The sequence below is a fragment of the Dysidea avara genome, chromosome 7 (assembly GCF_963678975.1).
Source record: "Dysidea avara chromosome 7, odDysAvar1.4, whole genome shotgun sequence".
In the NCBI taxonomy this organism is placed as follows: domain Eukaryota; kingdom Metazoa; phylum Porifera; class Demospongiae; order Dictyoceratida; family Dysideidae; genus Dysidea; species Dysidea avara.
The window spans coordinates 33,689,294-33,709,283 of record NC_089278.1 but is presented as its reverse complement, the minus strand read 5'-3'; the positions used below and the strand labels follow the sequence as shown (position 1 = coordinate 33,709,283).

The following is a 19,990-nucleotide window of genomic DNA, read 5'->3' as shown; positions in this document are numbered from 1 at the left end:
TTAGTCCCCTGAATTGATAATAAGAGGCTAGCTAGGTGAACAGAAAAAAAAGGTGTGACCTGTCTTGTACAACTGACCTCTCTTCTTGTTTGTGAATGTACAAATTACATAACAGTACGCGCATGCGTAACGCACAGTGGTGCGTCAGCACAGTGACGTAATTTATATTCTATCCAATCGGAGCCGACCACGTTTGTGCCAATCATTGCTAAACAAAGAAGCTTTGTTCTGTTTAAATGCGCATAAAGTTCACTACAGGAGCTTCAATCACAGTGGTATTATCTGGATCCGTGAAGATACATACGACAATGAGACTCGTACTAGCCGCAGTGTTGCTGGGATATTGTCTGGCTGTGCCCACGGACCAACACACATCGTCAAAAGACATGGAGCAGAAACAACCAGACTTGTCAAGTGAGCCGATCACTTTTATCAGCTGAGTGTATGCATGTTTATGAGGCTTCTGTTATGTGGTGTTGTCTGTGTTCTAATCGTTTCTAATGGCACTATATTATTATTGGCATCTGTAGCAAACAAGTTGATTTTCGTGGACTAGTAGATTATTAGCTGATGTAACTACATGTGAGGAATTGTGTATGTATTTATACAGATCAACAACATTATAGTCCTGAACGAGAACACAATCCTCAATATGATCATGAAGCTTTTCTTGGTGAAGAACAGGCACACGAGTTTACCAAACTAACACCAGCAGAGTCCAAAAGAAGACTTGGGTTAGTTGTGTAACATAAATATCATCTTAAATCGTTGTCTTTGTTAGGGTGATTGCAGATAAGGTTGATACCAACAAAGATGGCATTATCAGCGAACAAGAGCTGATGGTGTGGATTACACACATTGCTAGAAGGTTTGTTGTGTATACAAATAGAAGGAGTAGCATGATTGAATTAAGGATTTGAATGATGTCCACTAAGTGTAGGTGACCTTCCACTTAAACTCAAGCATAATGCCTTATGAGAAAGAATGAAGCCAGACATACATTTATATTATCAATTACTGAACGGTAAAGTATCTGTGTTCGGCTCATTGCACAGTGTTACAAACTAAGGACAGTACAAGTAGCTCCTCTGCAATCAATCCAGCCAGTATAGAAAATACCCATTTTAAATTTAATAGTTAGCACATAATCACTATGAGGAACTGTCGGCAAAAAGAAATGGAGCACAAAGGAGGACAAAGGCAAGTCCATGATGTGTGTATTGTATGTTTTATGGGATGCCAATAAGCACCCGTTGGGGTCTATAGCAAGAAAGTCAATCCCATAGGCTTATCTGTGATCGAGTTAATTATTGAGTTACACATGTCTGTTAGTAAGTAAAAGTTATTCAGTCGGTAGAAATTCCACTGAATAAATTTGTAGCAACCTATTGGAAACATTTCTGGGTCACAGTGAAGGCATTTTTGCTTGATTATACATTACCAATACTGCCAAGGTACCCCGAAGGACCTCCATGATCTGTGATATACAGTTAGTAATAATACCATACTGTATGATAATGTATATTCATCTATGTGTGTTGGTGTATGGTTTGAGTGCATGTACACCAAAGAATAGAAGGGTTAGTATCTCTCCCATTGTATATAGACATGTTGCTGAAGAGGTTGAGAAACAGTGGTCCACTTTTGATCAGGATGGTGATGGCTACATTACATGGGAGGAATTCAATGACAGGAAATATGGAATGATAGGTACAGATAAGAATAGCTGCTATAAAGTTTTAGAATGAATACTTTTAGGTAAAGATCGCTACCAATGGAATGATATATTTGATACGAACCGTCAGCTCACTTTTCAAGGTGCAAAGGACCGTGATGAGCGACGCTTTAAGGCAGCTGACCAGGACAAAGATGGAAAACACACAAAAGATGAGTATGGGGTCTACATCCGTCCTGAGAATGTGCCATACATGAAGGATGTTGTCATAGATGTGAGTCCATCAACCCTACTTGTATGAACTCTGAAGGCATGTCCACACGAATTCGAATTAGGAACCGGATGCAAAACGAATTCAGGCAATGCGTATTGAATCCAAATTGAACGTGTCCACACGCATTATCGTGTAATGTGCATTATTGAATTTACTAGTGTGATAAACGGATAATTAAACGGTTGAGAAAACACTCATTTGTGCCAACCAACCAAGAGAACAGTGAGTTTAACGATAGACTGAAAGGAATAGCTCGTAGTAACGCTTATACTTTTGTTTATAACGTACCGGAAGGATTTCTACGAATAGAATACGAAAAACTGCTGATGGTGTGTGATGGGTATGGGACCGTTGTTCTTTCAAGCTCTAAGGGCTAGATACGATGATGAAACACTGCTTCCATACATCCCTGCGTTTTTATCACACCGAGCGCTTCTGTATTTCTATCCTGTGTTGTTTACAAAGGTCACGCGCAAACGTGTCAAGCCCTTACGTGCTGCATTATTATGACGTAGCTAATCCCGATTCGCAGATAATTCGTATTCAAACCACCTGTGGAGGTGGATTCATGTAATCCACTTTCAATTCGAATCATCCTAATGCGCATTCCGTGTGGACGCGAATAATTCGAATCAATGCGGATTCAATTTGCATTATTTTTGTCGTGTGGACATGCCTTGAGTGTGCTAATGGTTGTTATACTATGTACACTGCATCTGTAAGGTGATCGAAAAATGTCTGAATTACCAAATATGGAGTGACAATTTCTTCTTTCTTGGTAAATGTTCTTAAAAAACGGTGTTCATGTTCCTGTATTTGCCATGACTGACCTATAATAGAACACATACATCATTCACACTGAGCTTCATCGCAGTAGGCCTAACTTTGACTACTAGTTGCGGAAGGTGCTATCGGTAAGTGATTTACCAATAGAGCTGAAACAAACCTGCTCACTAGATGGAATGGTTGGACACATGCTCAATTATTTCCTTGGATAAATACCACACCCTTCAGTAGTGGGCTGTGTGGTCCCATTTTCTTTTTTGAAAATAAGTACTTTTGCTGTATAGCTGAAAAGCTGTATAAGGGATTGTATCCTCTCAAGTGAAATACCCCAACAAAGATTAAATAGTTTTGTGAATAAGTTAGCTTAAGGCATATTCACATAGACTATCTATACATGTATATTGGTGAGTTATTATTAGTGAGAGAGCCCGCACCACCATCTTAGCTCACTTAGTACCTATACTCCTTTCATTATATCATTGTTGTATGTTTAAAGTGTATAATGGGATTAATGGGCTCTGCAGCATGCCACAACTTAATTAGGATGTCTTTACATTAATTGTAATATTACCTAAATTAAATGATATATGAATGTCCAGTTTATTATGTGTACTTGACAAATATTCTGAATATTTGAGTAGCTCCCCCCCTCCCTATTGTGCATGTACGTATGTAGTTCTTTTCCAAATGTTGTCTATCTTAGGAAAGAATGGAGGATATGGATAAGGATCACGATGGATATCTTTCAATGGAAGAATTCATTGGTATGTTTTAATACCAGGCATATAATTATGTGCTCAACTCACTGACTTTTAATAATCTATTTCTTAATTTCCTGGTGCACTTTATATATGTATGAACCTCACTATAAACTAGACCACTTGGCTATTTAAGTATTGCTATATGAGATTTACAATTCTCAATTACATACAGTAGGTCGAGCCGTTTAAAGTATATTTGCTAATTAAACCACAAAGTAACAAACGCGAAGGCCTAATGTATTCTGCGGACTGGACTCACAGACTGAGCTGGAAACAGCTTTTAAACAATAATCCAGGCATTATCCATATCTCTTGCAACACTGGAGGCACCACTATCGAGCTACAACTGCTGGTACTACTCTTCCTTACAAGTCAACAAATGCACTAATTAATTAGAATACACTTACGATACATGTGTACTAGCAGTGATAAAGCATGATGGAGGCTATTGTTGTAGCGTAGATGTTTTCCTTTGTTGCTTTAGCACTAGTGTTAGGACTGCAGAGATGAGCCAGTAATTATTCTTAGCAGGTACAGTGAATCCTCACATATCCGAATTTCAGTTAACCAATCACCTCGATTATCCAAACACTAAATACTGACTGTTTGATTAGAGTATGTTGTCGTTACTGTATGTCCTATTAGAGTAAATGACTATTCTATTAGAATAATTGAACAGAGATCAAATACAGTACAATAGTAGGGACCACAAAGGAGTAGGCGTGGCCCACAAATAACATTACCCAAAAACCGGTCTCAATTTCCCCTGACGGCGATAAGGCAGTATTGGTTAGGTAAAACTAAGCCCAAACAAGCTTTCATATCAACCCGAAAAGCTTTCAGCAAGTTGCTGCAGAATTTCAAAAAAAAATTTTTACGGAATTTTCTACTGACTGAGTAACTGACTGACTGATGCCTTCAGACAAGTGTAACTCAATAACGGCTAAGGGTATGGGCTTGTTTTTTTCACTGTTCGACGTCACTTCAGCCTGAGAGGTGCCTTTTGGCATACCGCAGTACATACAATGCATTCTTCATGGGCTTACCAGTGTCCTCCTTTGTGTCCCATTCATCTTTGCTGACAGTGAAAAGTGTTGATTTGGCAGTAGCACATGATGGCTTCCCTTTGTAATGGAAATCGTCTGTATTTTTCATGGTGATTGTTTTGATTGCAGAGATGCTTTTCGAACAGTTCTTGCTTCATACTGCTGTGTAATGGGTTGAACATAGCTGACAACGAAGGGTAATGGATGCTTCATTTTTCAGACGTTAATTTATACAACTGGGGCGTGTGGCACCATTTCTTTCTTTCGGTATGAGTGGATTGCAGAGGTGCTTTTCGAACAGTTCTTAATTCGAAATGCTGTGTAACAGGTTGAACATAGCTGACAAAGAAGTGTAATGGATACTTCACTTTTCAGACGATAATTGATATAGCTGGGCATGTGGTGCCATTTTAGATGTGCTATGCATGGGCTCACCAGTCATAATAAATATTTACAAAAAACGTTGACAAACAAGTACACAAAAAAATTGGAATTTTCAATTAGAGTTGGGACCAAAGCACATTGATAAAAAGTATTGAAACAAGCTGGAGTAGTGCACGATATTAAATCACGGTAAAACAATAAGAAGTGTTATATCCCTACTGTGCGTTTTCCATTATGGTATCTTGAGCATATCAGGTATAAATATAACACTTCTTATTGTATTACTGTGATTTAATATCGTGCACTACCCCAGCTTGCTTCAGTACTTTTTATCGATGTGCTATGGTCCCTACTCTAGTTCAAATGTTTTGTGTACTTAATTGTCTGTATATAAATTAATGGGCTTCATTTATCTGAACAAATTCACTTATCTGAATGCTTTTGTCTAATTCTAGAAACAAAGGTGTTCGGATAATTGAGGATCCATGTGTAGGCAAGATATTGGTGGTACTGTTGGTTGAGGTGATGGGGCTATGCAAATAAACTGGCTCATCACCACAGCCCTAACACTAATGCTAAGTACTGAAGCAACAAAGGAAACCATCTATACTACAACAATAGCCTCTATCATGCTTTATCACACGTGTATCGTAAATGTATTCTAATTAATTAGTGCACTCGCTAGTGTCATGACTTGTAAGGAAGAGCAGTACCAGCAGTTGTAGCTTGATAGTGGTGAGTCCAGTATTGCAAGAGATGGGTAATGCCTGGATTATTGTTTAAAGCTGTTTCCAGAGTCCAGTCTGCGAAATACCCCAGGCCCATGCAAGCACAAAGATTTGGTAAAAGCAGCTTAAAGTAGTAGTTTTCAAAAATGCAGTGTAACAATAGAATGTAGGCACTCGCCAACCACCTACAACTTAGCCTGTTTGTGCCCCTAGCTCCTGGATCTGCCCCTGAATAGATTACATGAATACTTACTAATCACTGAAAATTGAAGCAACTGTAAGAAGGTTGCTGCAAGCAAGATGACCAGGAAGTGCAGAAGCACTGCCTATTTGCCGAGTGCTATATTTGCTGAGACACCCCCTGAATGTTGTATTATTTATACGCACAAGCATAGGTGGTGCTTTAACTATATAGCATATAGCTAAGTAGTGTGTGTTGTAGGTGTTGTAAATTTTGTATAATTGCTTGCTATATTTGTAAAGATGTCTTGTGGCCAGAGTCAGAGAGGAAGAAAAGCCCTGAGGAGCCATCATGGGTGCAGAATGAGAAAAAACAATTTAGCAGTTACAGAGATAAGGATAATGATGGAAAATTAAACAAGGTCTGAATACTGGCATTGAAATGTTACGGCAAATTAAATTACATGTTGTCTATTATCACAGGAGGAGTTAGGCAAGTGGGTTGTTCCACAAGATTATGATCCTATAGAAGCTGAGGCAGCTCATCTGATATATGAGGCTGACAGTAATAAGGTGTGTTTAGGATAATAAAGGAACTCCCCAACAAGAGATATATCCCATGTGCTTCATAGTAGCAAAATGACTGGCTGAGTGAAAATTGGCCATTTTTTTGCAAAATGCTATTTTGCTGTAAAAACGTATTGAAATAAACCGGGTAAAATGTGCATGCCACATAAAATTTTTTGTGCACGTTTTAAAAATTTTTTGTGCATGTTTTAATTACTTTGATATGCAGTGAAACTTAACACAAATCATTAAACCCTATATACTATTGGATTCGCCTGTTCATGGAGAGTAGGAAAATTTTTATTTTGTGTTCGTACAGCAAAATGCACATGAGTTATGGATGCTTGTTTATGATGTGGTAGAAATAACTTTATCATTGTCATTCCGGCATTGAAATAGAATTCTTCTTTGTGCTCTTGGAGGAACATACAGCTGTAGGGTAAACACTATGCCTTGATGGATTTGCTAGTTCATTCAGCCCAATCCTGCTTGTTTCAGTCGTGAGTTATGATAGATTAATTAAGCACCTGTAATTGCGGAGGAAGTAGTTGATGTGAGGGGGATGACCAGAGTATAGAATCTCTGGCAGAAGGGAGTATAGGGGACTGCCCCTCAGATACTGTTGCTTTCACAATGTCTTGAAGTTCACCAGAACTAATTTATAGAAAGATTTCAACTAAACACCAACTTTTTAGCAGGTAAAAAAAAACATCTTTTGGCAAAGCTTTTAGCTGGCGACTACAGAGTTAATGAACATGCATACAGCAGTACAAAACTTACAGACAACTGGAGTACAGAGGTAGGACATCCCAACTCTCAAAGTAAGAAATCATGCAGTGGTTTGATTCCCTACTGTAGGCTAGTCTTTTGAGGAACAAAGCACTTTGACTGCTCTATTAGGGTATTTGAGCAATCTGTTAGAGTATATCAATCTTTTTCAGTTTTCAGCCCCACTCCAAGAAGGTTAATTTCTGGCAAAATATCATTCTGAGGGAGTAACCCCTCCCTCTTTCTGGTACCTATGCCTATAATGTTGTTGCCATATTGTTGCTATACAAATTGAATTTTTTGCTGTTCCAATTATCTAGCATTATAACTCCCAAGACTGTTCATCATAAACTTTGTATGGGCAGACAATAGTATTGTCGATATTTTGCATCCTGATAACCACCTACCTGCCTCTAACCAGAACAATAATTTGCAACCTCGAAGACTTTCATGGCAATGTATATGTACTGCAATCATTGTTAGTGGCCCCAATCAAAATGTCAGAAAGGTGTTGCTAAGTGATGGCATATTTTGGAAAGAGTCTATCGATTGTATTGGCCAGCCTAACAGCTTTGTACATGGCATAATGTTTTTGTGTTTCCATATTGCAGTGAGCAGTAAATTTTTTCATCTCATCTTATATTTGAGGGTAAACTGTGCATTTACAAATCATTGCTACCAATGGTCTAGCAATTAGCATTACTTTTCACAAATTGAGCACCAATTAGAAAGATTCTGCTGTAGATCAATAACATAGTTCATGTGCTGCTGTTAAAATCTTTTTCAGGATAAACAATTGAGCAAGGAAGAGATGATGGAAGGTTATGAAGTATTTGTTGGCAGTCAAGCAACAAACTATGGAAAGTACATGAACAAACATGATGAGTTCTAACCAATTCCTACCTGGCCACGTGATCTGCTGTTGGACTGATTATTAGGCAAATTTAGTGCTGCAATAAAACATTTAGTCATATAGCTAGGTACTTTTGTGTTTTGTAGGTGGCAATTATATACCTGACTAAATGAGTGTGTACAAATTACACATTATTTAGGCCTTGTATTTTTATTATAATTGTCATACATATTTTTTCTTAGCAAACTAAAATGCTTTGTTGTATGTGAACTGGTTGATATAGTTATAGCAAGAGCTCATAATCTAGGGGAGAGTATCCTACTTCAGTATAGCCTGTACAAAGAGAGTGTACAGAGACATGCTGCATGATTTGTAATTTTGAATTATTCTTGGACAAGTAGTGTCACTGATATGCTCAACTCACTGAACTGGAACAGTGTTGAAACTCAAATTAAAGAACTACGTTTGCATACATTCTATAAAATCATCTATGAATGTGTAAAGGGGCAACTACAAAGTACATTCAAACATCTAGCTACCAGGATTGATGTATACAAATTCAGTTTCTATCCTAACACCATACAATTATGGAATAATTTACCTGATTATATAGTATCAGCACGATCTCTTGACTACATATTGTATTATACTCATGCATATGAGGTTTACAATTATACAAAAACTGAGAAGATCAATCGTGAAGTTATGATGTAATAGTATGAAGTATTTCAGTAAAACACTGGTTTCTCTAGGATATCACTTTAACACTGAGTGTATGATACCTCCAATGGTTTGCTTATTGAAGCCACCCTACAACAATCTTCATAGCTATTGCAAAGATTGAACTAGATTCATCACTAGACTAAAAAAATGGCTACAGTACGACTTTCGGTGAACCGGCAAAAAGCATTAGGATGATAATTAGCTACTTGTTAATCACACAAGTCATTAATCTTCCTTCTTGGTCATGCATGCGCACAATTAATGTCTGCTAGATTTTGTTTCAGTTCTCAGTAATTACACTGTACTGTCATCTCAGCTTTGTATCAGTCATCAGTGTTTTATATTGTTTCGGTTCTCAGTGTGCACTCCAAATGACAGGCAATTTGATGTTGGTGTGCAGGGGCAGATCTAAACTTTTAAAAAGGGGGGTTACACTTTGGAATTGCAACTTCAGCCTAGCTGTAAATTGAAGACCAAAAATAAAAAATAAAAAAGGTCATCACCTGCTGACAATAGCTGCCCCTCAATAGATGCCTTCACCAACTATATTTCCTTATTTATAACTAGATACATAGCTTGCTACATTGCTACTCAAAGACTACTGTGACTGCTCTATTAGAGTATCTCGAGTAAGAAAGCTAGGCTCTTTCAAAAGGGGGGAACCCTTTGACCCCCCCCCCCCCCCCCCCCCCTGGTGTGGTGCCTATAGAGTGAACCAAAGCGGCGCACCTGATCTGAAACACTATCTGTATCAGTTAGTAGATTTGCCAACTCAGTCATTGCTGGATAACATCTCATCTCATGCATTCATTACTGAACTCAGTAGGGTCGGCTCAGTACCTTATTTCTACCATAGATCCTTTATATTCCGTGTGTAAGGATCTATGATTCTACTGAGCTTACCGAGGAATCTATTAATGGTTGTCTTCCATTGCACCAGTACGAAGTCACCCAACTTTGTGCTTTGCTTTCTGTGATGCCCTTTTCGCTACTCAGTATCGGCCTGCCATACTTCTTGCAGTACGCTTGGGGCCTCGTTTTGTCCAAAGCGTTTCAATCCCACCTTAGGCTTAGAGCACCTTTAGCTACAATTATTTTGCATGCCCTAGGTAAACGGATGTGTGATGACGTAATTTGCATTTCGTCCAATCGAAATCGACCACGCCAATGCAACGCGGCTAACAATGCAGCTTTGTTCTTTCTAGACGCGCATAAAAGCTACCGCAGCTGACCGCATAAACCATCTGATATTCAAACTGACCTCCGTGGAGATGACAATGAGACTATTACTGGCCGCAGTTCTACTAGGATATTGCCTGGCCGTGCCCACGAACAAACACGCGTCATCCAAAGATAGGGAACACCAACAACCAGACTTATCAAGTGAGTCGATCGTGAGTGGCCTGTGGTAGCATCTCTCGTGTTGTTAAGAGTGTCCGCATTCTGCTATCCAGTTCGCTATATATTTAATCCGATGTAGCTAATAATAAAGCATGTAATGTAATAGTATGTTAAAACTGCCGAAATGCATAAAAGTAGATTTGATCTATATGTTGTGCCTACAGATCAACAACATTATAATCCTGAACGTGAACACAATCCTGAGTTTGACCATGAAGCATTTTTGGGTGAAGAGCAGGCACGTGAGTTTGACCAACTCACACCAGCTGAATCCAGAAGGAGACTCGGGTTAGTCAAACATTTTATTTTCATTTTAAAGTACTGTTAATGTTTCTGCAGAATGATTGCAGACAAGATAGACACTAACAAAGATGGTGTTATCACAAAGGACGAGCTGAAGGCATGGATTGCACACACTGCCAAGAGGTTTGTATTGTTCACACTGTATGCATGTCCCACCATACCACATGTACAGTACGTTGTACACAAGAGAACATACATGAGCACAAGTGCCCTACACACACAGGCATGTACGTGCTCATACACACTAGCATTTACACATTCCTGTCTGTTGAATTGTTCATTTATCTAATGTCTGCAAATTATATTTTGTATTTACTATTGTAGATATGTTCTTGAAGATGTCGATAGACAGTGGCCTAATCTTGACATTGATGGTGATGGCTACGTCACATGGGACGAGTACAGGAACAGGACGTATGGGTACATGTCAGGTATAGTCATTTGCTGCCATTGCCCTGATAAATTTGTTGGCAAAATGCACTAAAATTGTTATTTGGTTTTTGGCTCATATATAAGTATTGTTTGCCAACAAAAAGACCTCATGTTTGTGCTGGTGTTTATGTGGCTTAGTGACCCAGTAAACACACGTTTGGATAGGTTCTGAAAGTCATACCCTCTACCATAGATTACATACATATTCAAAATATGTATGGTTACATACATACGCGTTCAGCATACAAAGACACGTTCTTTGTATGTACATACACACACATGCCATGTAGTCACTGCAAAGTAATAATAGTATTTTTACAAGTGCTATATGTTATTGAGTATGTGAATCCTTATTATAATTGTATATATAATGTAGACATGATTTTTTTCCCATGTTGAACGTGTAGATACTGACCAGTTGAATGAGATATATGATACTCATCGTCGACTGTCTTATCAAGACATGATCAATCGTGATGAGCGACGCTTCAAGGTGGCAGATTACGACAGAAATGAAAAGATGACTAAAGACGAGTTTGGTGACTTCTTACATCCTGAGGATGTGACACACATGAAGGACATTGTTGTTGAAGTGAGTATGTAAACTTTTCCTTAAATTTTCAAGTTTTTGTTTCAATGCACATATATTACAAGTTTTAAGAGTTGTGCATATACGTAGCTCTGTGTATAGTGCAGAGATGTTTTAATGTGTATTGTGCTGTATTTTAGGAGACAATGGAGGACATGGACAAGGATCATGATGGATATATCACCGTCGATGAATATATCAGTAAGTCAAATAATACAATAGTAACATATTAATGTGTGTATGTACACATCTGCTTGTATGTGGTTATTGTGGAACCCTCAAAATGGACCACTGATATAGACAGGAGCTTACCTTACAGCACTTATGAGTTCCCGATATAAGGCGTCTGTCCATGATGGTGCTGTATTTGTGCATACATTTAGAACCATATCCCATTGTGTTGGCACACAAAGTTGTTGCCCACTGAATAACCTATTATTTTTCCCTGGGAAAGTCAACTGGTCATGGCTTTGATGCTCAGCTAGGTTAAAAAATGAAAGAAATTGTACGTTTGTTGTAAAGCTATATACTGTGGGTTTTTATTTCAAAGTTTTAGGGTGAGTATACGGTAGTTGTTATATAAAGATACTCTATGACCAACACCAAATAATTGTTTGGGAAAATGCATGGATTTGTCTTTCTATGCGCTACGTGGTAGCCATTGAGCAAAGCAAGCAAGAACAAGATGTCTACATTAATTGACACAAGTTTTAGTCATTGATATCTATTTTAATTAATTAATCCCTTGACCGCCACATTTGTAGAGGCTCCAATCTACTGCTTCTAAACTACTATGACTAACAAACCAATCAAGATAATCCTATAAAACTATATACTAATTTACTCACTACTAAACAAAGAAGTCAATCATCGAGTTGTTTGTGCAACGACAATCACAAAGCATTATATAACTCTAAAGTGCAAAAATCGGCCTACGTGAAACCACACATCAAATCTTACAACTTATCAGTCTAGTATTTACAATAACACAATAAACATTGCTAACCTGTTGAAAGTTGAAGTGATTATCTCTAAGTCTGGCATTTGAGCAAGTGTACATGTACATACACCTCAAGGTCACTGACTCAAGGCGTAAAAAAGTAGCAGCACGCCACTCTAACCTATACAGTTCCTCTCCTTACTGTTTCTCTTCATTAGTAGTGCCATTATCACTTCGAAGAATCATCTACAATGCTTGTTATTGACATCCCGAAAGTAGGCGATTACATTATCTAACTGCGCGATAGTGCACGAGAGACCGGTTATCCCTGTTCCCATTAACTTACCGCTACAGGATAAGCGTAGGAGCTACTAAAATGCTCGACTAAAGAATGCTTAGAATATGTGACTGTCTCTGGGAAAACTGGTCTTATCGCCCATTTAAAAAGTATCAAGAAATGCCAGTTTTAAATATTCAGAGTGTTATAGCTTTCCAATGGTGGTAGCTACGCATACCAACTTTTCACACGTTTTACAACAATTTATTACCTTCCAGATCATCCACGGAAGAAGTAGTCAACTGCTAAGTTTCCCACTATTTTAGACTGAGGTTGGCTGTATCAGGCAGGCTCCAATAGGGATGGGAGGCAGGGGGCCTGGAAGGCGGGAAAGACGTTGTTTTAAAAAATGAAGAGAAACGTTTTGGGATGAATTAGGCCAAGCTATGGGCCATTCAGGGCTCAAAACTGGCTAAAATGAAATGAAATTTATAGCACAGGTCATTGTCCATTACCACTGAGCTGTACAGCCACACACAGCCATCTCCTGGTTGGTCAGGGCTCCATCAAGACCGCAGACCACTTGTACAGTTTGTCACTGTGCTTGAAAGTAGCAGCTAGCAAAAGCAGACCACTTTACTCTGGTCGACTGTGACGGTGAAATTTGATAGTGCATTCATAAAGCTTTGTGTTTGTGTAAAAAAATCAAACTTCCTGTCTTGGGCGATAAGACCAATTTTCACAGATCCAGTCAAGTATGATGTTATGGGTATTTATATATCGAAACTGCCAATGGTGGTTGTGGTGGTGAGAGGATTAATACTTACTCACAATGGGGAAGCATTGCAGCACCACAATTGTGGCCACTTGTATAATGTAACATATGAATAATCATTAATTGAGTACCATTAGCTTGTGCTTATTTATCCCACAATTGATTAATGCTAGTGTATATAATATGACATAGAGTGAGTGTCATTAGTTCTTTCATCTATTAATTGTGCCTGTCTGAGTGGTATATGTTTCTTATTCCATGACTGCTTCGGATATATAGATCACACAGTGCATGAAATATTAAGTGTAGTGACATTTAGGGTCTGATTTTAGTTATATACAAGTTGCGTGGTGTGTTAATCATGCTATCATGATGTTGTCAAATGGTTTCCTAATCTTGTTGTACAGATGACTTGTGGCCAGAGTCCGAGAGGAAGGAGAACCCTGAGGAACCATCATGGGTACAGTCTGAGAAGGATCAGTTCAGGGAATACAGAGACAAGGATAAGGATGGAAAGTTGAATAAGGTAATATGTGATGTATGAAAATGTGAACAGTAAATGTTTTTGTTTATCACGTGTTGTTGCCAGCACTTAACCCCTTCACTGCTGCATTTCTGGGAGTTTCCAATCTGAATGTTTTAAGAGACTATATCTCACAAACCATACAACATAATCCCATAAAACTATATATAATATTAACCACCATTGAACAGCGAATACCACGTGGTATTATGGTTTACTTAACGGTAACCTCCTAAGGGGTTATACAACCACAAAGTTAAAAAAAACCAGCTGACAATCCTTAGCCAGCAAATTAACACACATAAACAGTCTTACAGTGTTTGTAACAGTACAATGAAGATCGCCAGTCCATGTATATTTGAAGCAGATTCACTGGAAGTCCGGTTTTCAGACATTTGTAAACCCATGAGGCCATTAATCCCTGAAGTGAAAACCACTCAGTAGAGTGTTAAAATGTGTCTAATCTATCTCCTTTCACTTCTAAAACCAGAAGCACTTCGAAGTATCCACCTGAATGGCTATTACACACGACCACAAATCCATCCATGACGTAACATTATGTGCATTAGTGTGCGAGGGATCTGTTTATCCCTGTTCCCATTTGTGTAGGGGCGTGACCACCTTAGAATAAGCGCATTAGTTGGTAGAAAACACAATTAAAGCCTCAGAGTGCCTAAATATAACCTAGGAGCGTTTATAGAGCTAATGTGCCATATGGCATCTATAGTAGTGAATGGGTTAATTAGCAGTCATTATTTTATTTCCCTTATTTGTGCTGTGTTCCTTAAATGTGTCAAGCAGCAACTTATATTTAGAAGGCAAAATGTTGTTTATTGGGTTAATACATTTAATTTTACGTAACCACCCAAAGTAAAAGATATCTATTGTACATATACTAACTTGGTGATACTAGGAAGTAGAATTAGCCCAGTTGAAATACATCCTATTAAATGTTGTCACAGGAAGAGCTAGCCAAGTGGATTATTCCTCAAGACTATGATCACATTGAAGCAGAGGCAGCTCATCTTCTATATGAAGCTGACACAAATAAGGTTTGTAATGTCTATTGTATATACTACATGTGTGAGAAGCATAAACACTGCAATTTTGGTGTTGCTTGCTTGGTTATCTGGAACTCTTTTGTTCCTTAAATCTGTGATTTGCTAGTTTATGATGAAAAACACAGCTAGAGGTAGCTGGATAATGCAGACTAAAGAGAACGTAGACAGCCACTCAACGTAGTTTATCCATGAGAGTTAATTGTCATGACTGTATTGCTGGTTGTAGTATACAGTGTACCATATTGTATACCGTATTTGACTGGTTAATAGCTGCAGCTACTATAACTTTCAGCAAGCAAAACCATACAGCTACTATGCAAAGGCAGCTACTAACCGAGGGCGGCTACTATGAGCTTATGTAGCAGCAGCCCGTGGCATTTATACGGATTCACGAGTGTCTAACCTTGTTTAATAATCTGTCAATACTGTCATTCAATTTAACTTCTCTCAAAAACGATATTTCCTGCCTTAAAACAACTCCTTTGCCAGGTTTCTGCTTCAAACGTGTCTATTCAACACCTGCAACAGTATGTTCAGATACAAGCCGCAGCTCTTATCCGAGGGCAACTCTTATGGCAATAATTCTAGGTGGCTACTATACGGGGGCGGATATTATGCAAGCCGCGGCTATTAACCGGTCAAATACGGTACCTAGTGGCATGCAATGGTTTATCAATTCTTAAGTGTTTGTATATTGGCTTGAGGTTTTATCTTTAACTGCTAGCTGGTATGGTTGAGACTAAAACACACTTTGAGATTTTGCGATTGCATTAACATAACTATAAGAATAATACACCAAGAATGTTAATCATTGTAAATTGTAAAGGGGATACTCTAATAGAGCAGTCAGATATTCAACAGCACAGTCAAATCTCTGGCCAAGTAACAAATTTTGTTATCACTTTGTATAAATTTAGAAGCAGAATCAAGGGCTGCATTAGTTCAGGCATATATGTGGAGCAACAGTTGTGATTGTGTGGGTAAAAATGGACTTGGTTCACAATGACAAACTATCCAAATGCACTTTTCAACTGTAATGACGATGTTGTAATATGTAATATAAAATTCTAATAACAACTACAGTCTACCATAACTCACACAGCTCTACAAGTCACATCCAGTTAAAAAAAAAAGTTGATCATCCACTGCACTGTACCAAAATCGTTTTGTTCACACAGCTTTCATAGCTGATATATCATGCTGTGGTGATGAAGATAACTTCCAACTATTATTACCTTGATGTACTGTAGTCACACGATTAACAAAGCTAAAGTTTAAAGGGGCTATGCGCTTGATGAAGCCGTTTAATATTTTACTGCCAGTGAAATCATGAAGCCAATAGCTGCATGGGAGAGCAATGTCAAAAATCACCAAGGGTTAACATTGTACTGCTGCAAAAGGAATAAACAAGCAGCTGAGGACTAATTAACACTACACAACAACTTGTGCTTCAGCCAACAGCGATGTTATTGCAAGTTATTGCAATAAAGAAGCACTTGGTAGAATTATCACACCTTCTACTACAATGTACTGCCTTTGTCACAATGTCAGGCAACTTAGGAAACATTCTACGCTTGCTCACCTGGCTTACAATCGTTGTACAAGGCCAGCAAAAACAAATCACACCATTTTTTTTTCATTTTGCAGTGCATGTGTTTTGTTATGATTACATCATAAACTTAAATGGCTTCATAATGTCAACAAACTGAGCGCATAGCCCCTTTAAATATTATGATATGTCACTCGTGTGGCCAATTTATTTGCAACACCAGTAATGTGTAAATGACCTTAGTGCCTATTCTGCATAAGCTCATATGAATTCTGTTTCTCTTCAGGACAAACAACTGGACAAGGAGGAGATACTGGAACACCATGATGTGTTTGTCGGTAGTCAAGCCACCAACTATGGAGATTATTTGTATAAGCATGATGAATTCTAAGAATCCGATTATCTAGCTCATGTGAGCTACTGCAAACTCACAGATTGTTAAAAATAATATCTAGTATATATGTACGTACATAGGTAGCTATATTCTTTGACCAAATGAGTTATCAAAATTTCTTAGACTGCATAACATTTAACATTGTGTATAGCTATAATTTTTCAATAGTGTCATTATTTTCTGCTATCGGTTTAATTTCAGACATGCACACACGCACACGCACACACACACACAAAGGCTCAATGCATATATCAAATTTATTTGCTCAGTTTTTCTGTCAGTATAATCAGGAGCCCATAAGCACCGCAAGGTGCAAAAGAGCATTTGACATCTGTTAATAGTCTCTGCATACTGTTGATGAATTTTTATTGTTACCAGATCAATGAACATTGCATTAATGTATTAGCATGCATGGTTTCATTGGTTATAACTTAGCTGAAATCTTTTTAATCATCTATAACTGCAATTCCACAGTGACTCCAGAGCACTTCAAGATGTAGCATACTTCATTACTGTATCCACACCATTTTTACTAGTGGATTTGTTTTGACAAAACCATTCTCAATTGTGAAGATTGGCTCACAATTTTATCAAGAAGCCATAGCATACCTTACCAATAAAAATGCACCACAAATTATTAGTTTGCTGAATGAGGTACCATGGCCTCCACAAATACTTGTCTTTTTTTAAAATTTAATTATACTGGACAGCCAGTAATTACTGATGTGTTCAGGGGACCAACCCCCTGAAGAAAAATCAAATACACACGTACATGATTAGCTAACTACTTACATACATGCAATTACATTAACTACAAATAAATAGGGACTCGCCGATTAGGCCACTCCAAAAAAATTCTCTGGACACTGGTATATTTGCATGCGGGCGGGCGGTCCATTTCCATTATTTCATTATAAGATTAGCTAGCTTTCAGGCCCGTAGCCAGGGGGGGTTCTGAAGAACCGCCCTCTTGGAAAAAAGGTCCCCAATTTCAGTAAAAAAGTCCATAATGTAACCAAAAGGTCCACAATTTTTGGTATACAAGTCCAAATTTTCAGGAGCAAAAGTCCATTAGCTACAGTTTACTAGATACCACCAATAAGAAACTAAAGTAAGCGCTTCGAGTAACTCATTCATTGCATGGATTAAATGCAATGCAAGATCGAGATACTCTAATAGAGCAGTCAACCACTCTAATAGAACAGTCACAATATTTGGACCTTTACTAAAGGTCCACTTTTGGTCAAAAAGAACCCCCCTTTCAAAATCCCTGACTACGGGCCTGGCTTTTCAGCCATTATTTGCCTGGCACAGCCAATAAGGCTGCATAAAAGCATGTTTAAGCTTGTTCCTTCCTTTGTATGTTGCAAAAATAACACAAACGTGAAGTTTGTGCTGACTTGATAACACTGCTGACACGTCAGCTGCATGCATGACACTGTTTCAAGATAGCTGAGCCTATCAGTATGCAAGAATAATCGGAAAATAATGGAAGAATACGGAATAATGGAATATTTAGAGCTGACAGTAACCAGATGCGGGCGGTGGAGGGGAAACAGAGAATTTATTTGGAGTAGCCTTATGCTCATTATTTTACCTATTATGCTATGCTGCACAGTTCAACATTTTGCTAAATTAATGCTCAATGTTTACCTATCATCAGTATGCTCAAAGTACCTTAGGCGGGGAAGTTATGCGTGGGAAAACTTTCGCGAAGTACACTCTACTTTGTATACCGGCATAAAAGTTTCGCGATGCTGCATGATTTTGCATACTGATTTATTACTGTACAAATACAAGCACGTAGAAGCTAACCTGCGTAAAAATTTCGCGATAGCTACTGCAATCGCGAAATTCGCGAAGCTTTTCCCGCCTACGGTATGCTCAATATTTATACCTCAGTTCCCATATTTTTCTAGTAAATTAGCACTTTATTGGAAAACAGTAAGTTGTTGAAGCACACGCAGACTCTAAATCCTTGCTTGTCAAAATGCATGTCACAGAAAAGATCGATATACTCTAACAGAACAGTCAGTCACCTGACTGTTCTATTAGAGTATATCGATCTTTTTCTTTGATATGTATTTTGATAAGCAAGTTTATGGTAATGGACAAATGTTCTATTATGCTAGCATTATACTCAATGCTTTCAGGCACCTATTATGCTCATTATTATGCCAGCATAGTCGGCAGGTCCCTAAAAATAAATCGACTGATTCCAACTCAAGTAAATGGTAGGGTAAGTGATTCAATTCATCAATTGTCTTGTTCATTAATAATTTTAATAACACCATTATGATTCTTCACACATTAAAGGCATTCCTACATTCGTGAATTCAGCAGCATCTTGCAATTGGGTTTTTCTCAGTTGGATCCCTTGTTAGGCCGTTTGTCTATGCATGGATAGTGATTTAGCTATACACTAACAGTATTGTTACTGTTGGATAAGTCATGCTTTCATCTTCACCAAAACACAATGTTCATATATGTCAAAAATACCTGTCATTCTATCAGAGCTAAAACCAAGGGCGGATTTAGGGGGGTGCTTGGGGTGCTGAAGCACCCCCTCCCCCCTTCAAAATTTTATCATGTGCAAGCTAGGAAGCTTCTAGAAGTTGCAGTATAGATGCAATTGCATTTTATATGTTTGCATGGGCAATGAAAAGATGGAAAGAGATAGTCGCAGCTAGGCGCTTATAATTATCAATCGATAAGCGCCGCGCGAAGAGTGGGTCTGGCCACGCGAGACTAGGAAAGAGAATTAAGGTAGGGTCCGCAATGAAAAGATCGATAATCACGAAATTGTCCCCCTACTATTTCAACGTGTATAGGCATATCAAAGTATCTTTCTACGTACCAATAAAAGTTATTTATCTTTCTCCATACGACGGGAATCGCGATTGTTTTTTACTGCGTGAAAAATTGCGCGCTCTCCTGATGAAGCATGGGTTCCTTCCCATACTTAGCATATATAGTCCAGGTCTATACCTGATTATAACCC

General features: G+C 38.3%; 2 protein-coding genes across 2 annotated transcripts; both read left to right on the top strand.

The window, feature by feature from the left end:
* Positions 1-191: 191 nt before the first annotated feature.
* Positions 192-8,304, top strand: LOC136261352 (calumenin-like). The gene is made up of 9 exons (XM_066055343.1): positions 192-414; positions 611-734; positions 782-868; positions 1,607-1,710; positions 1,759-1,949; positions 3,439-3,499; positions 6,138-6,256; positions 6,318-6,407; positions 7,957-8,304. The coding sequence occupies exons 1-9, from the start codon at positions 237-239 to the stop codon at positions 8,059-8,061; spliced, it is 1,059 nt and encodes a 352-aa protein (XP_065911415.1). The 5' UTR covers positions 192-236; the 3' UTR covers positions 8,062-8,304.
* Positions 8,305-9,951: 1,647 nt separating this feature from the next.
* On the top strand, positions 9,952-17,184 carry LOC136261353 (calumenin-like). The gene is made up of 9 exons (XM_066055344.1): positions 9,952-10,128; positions 10,311-10,434; positions 10,486-10,572; positions 10,774-10,880; positions 11,289-11,473; positions 11,611-11,671; positions 13,870-13,988; positions 14,948-15,037; positions 16,882-17,184. The coding sequence occupies exons 1-9, from the start codon at positions 10,017-10,019 to the stop codon at positions 16,984-16,986; spliced, it is 990 nt and encodes a 329-aa protein (XP_065911416.1). The 5' UTR covers positions 9,952-10,016; the 3' UTR covers positions 16,987-17,184.
* Positions 17,185-19,990: the final 2,806 nt, after the last annotated feature.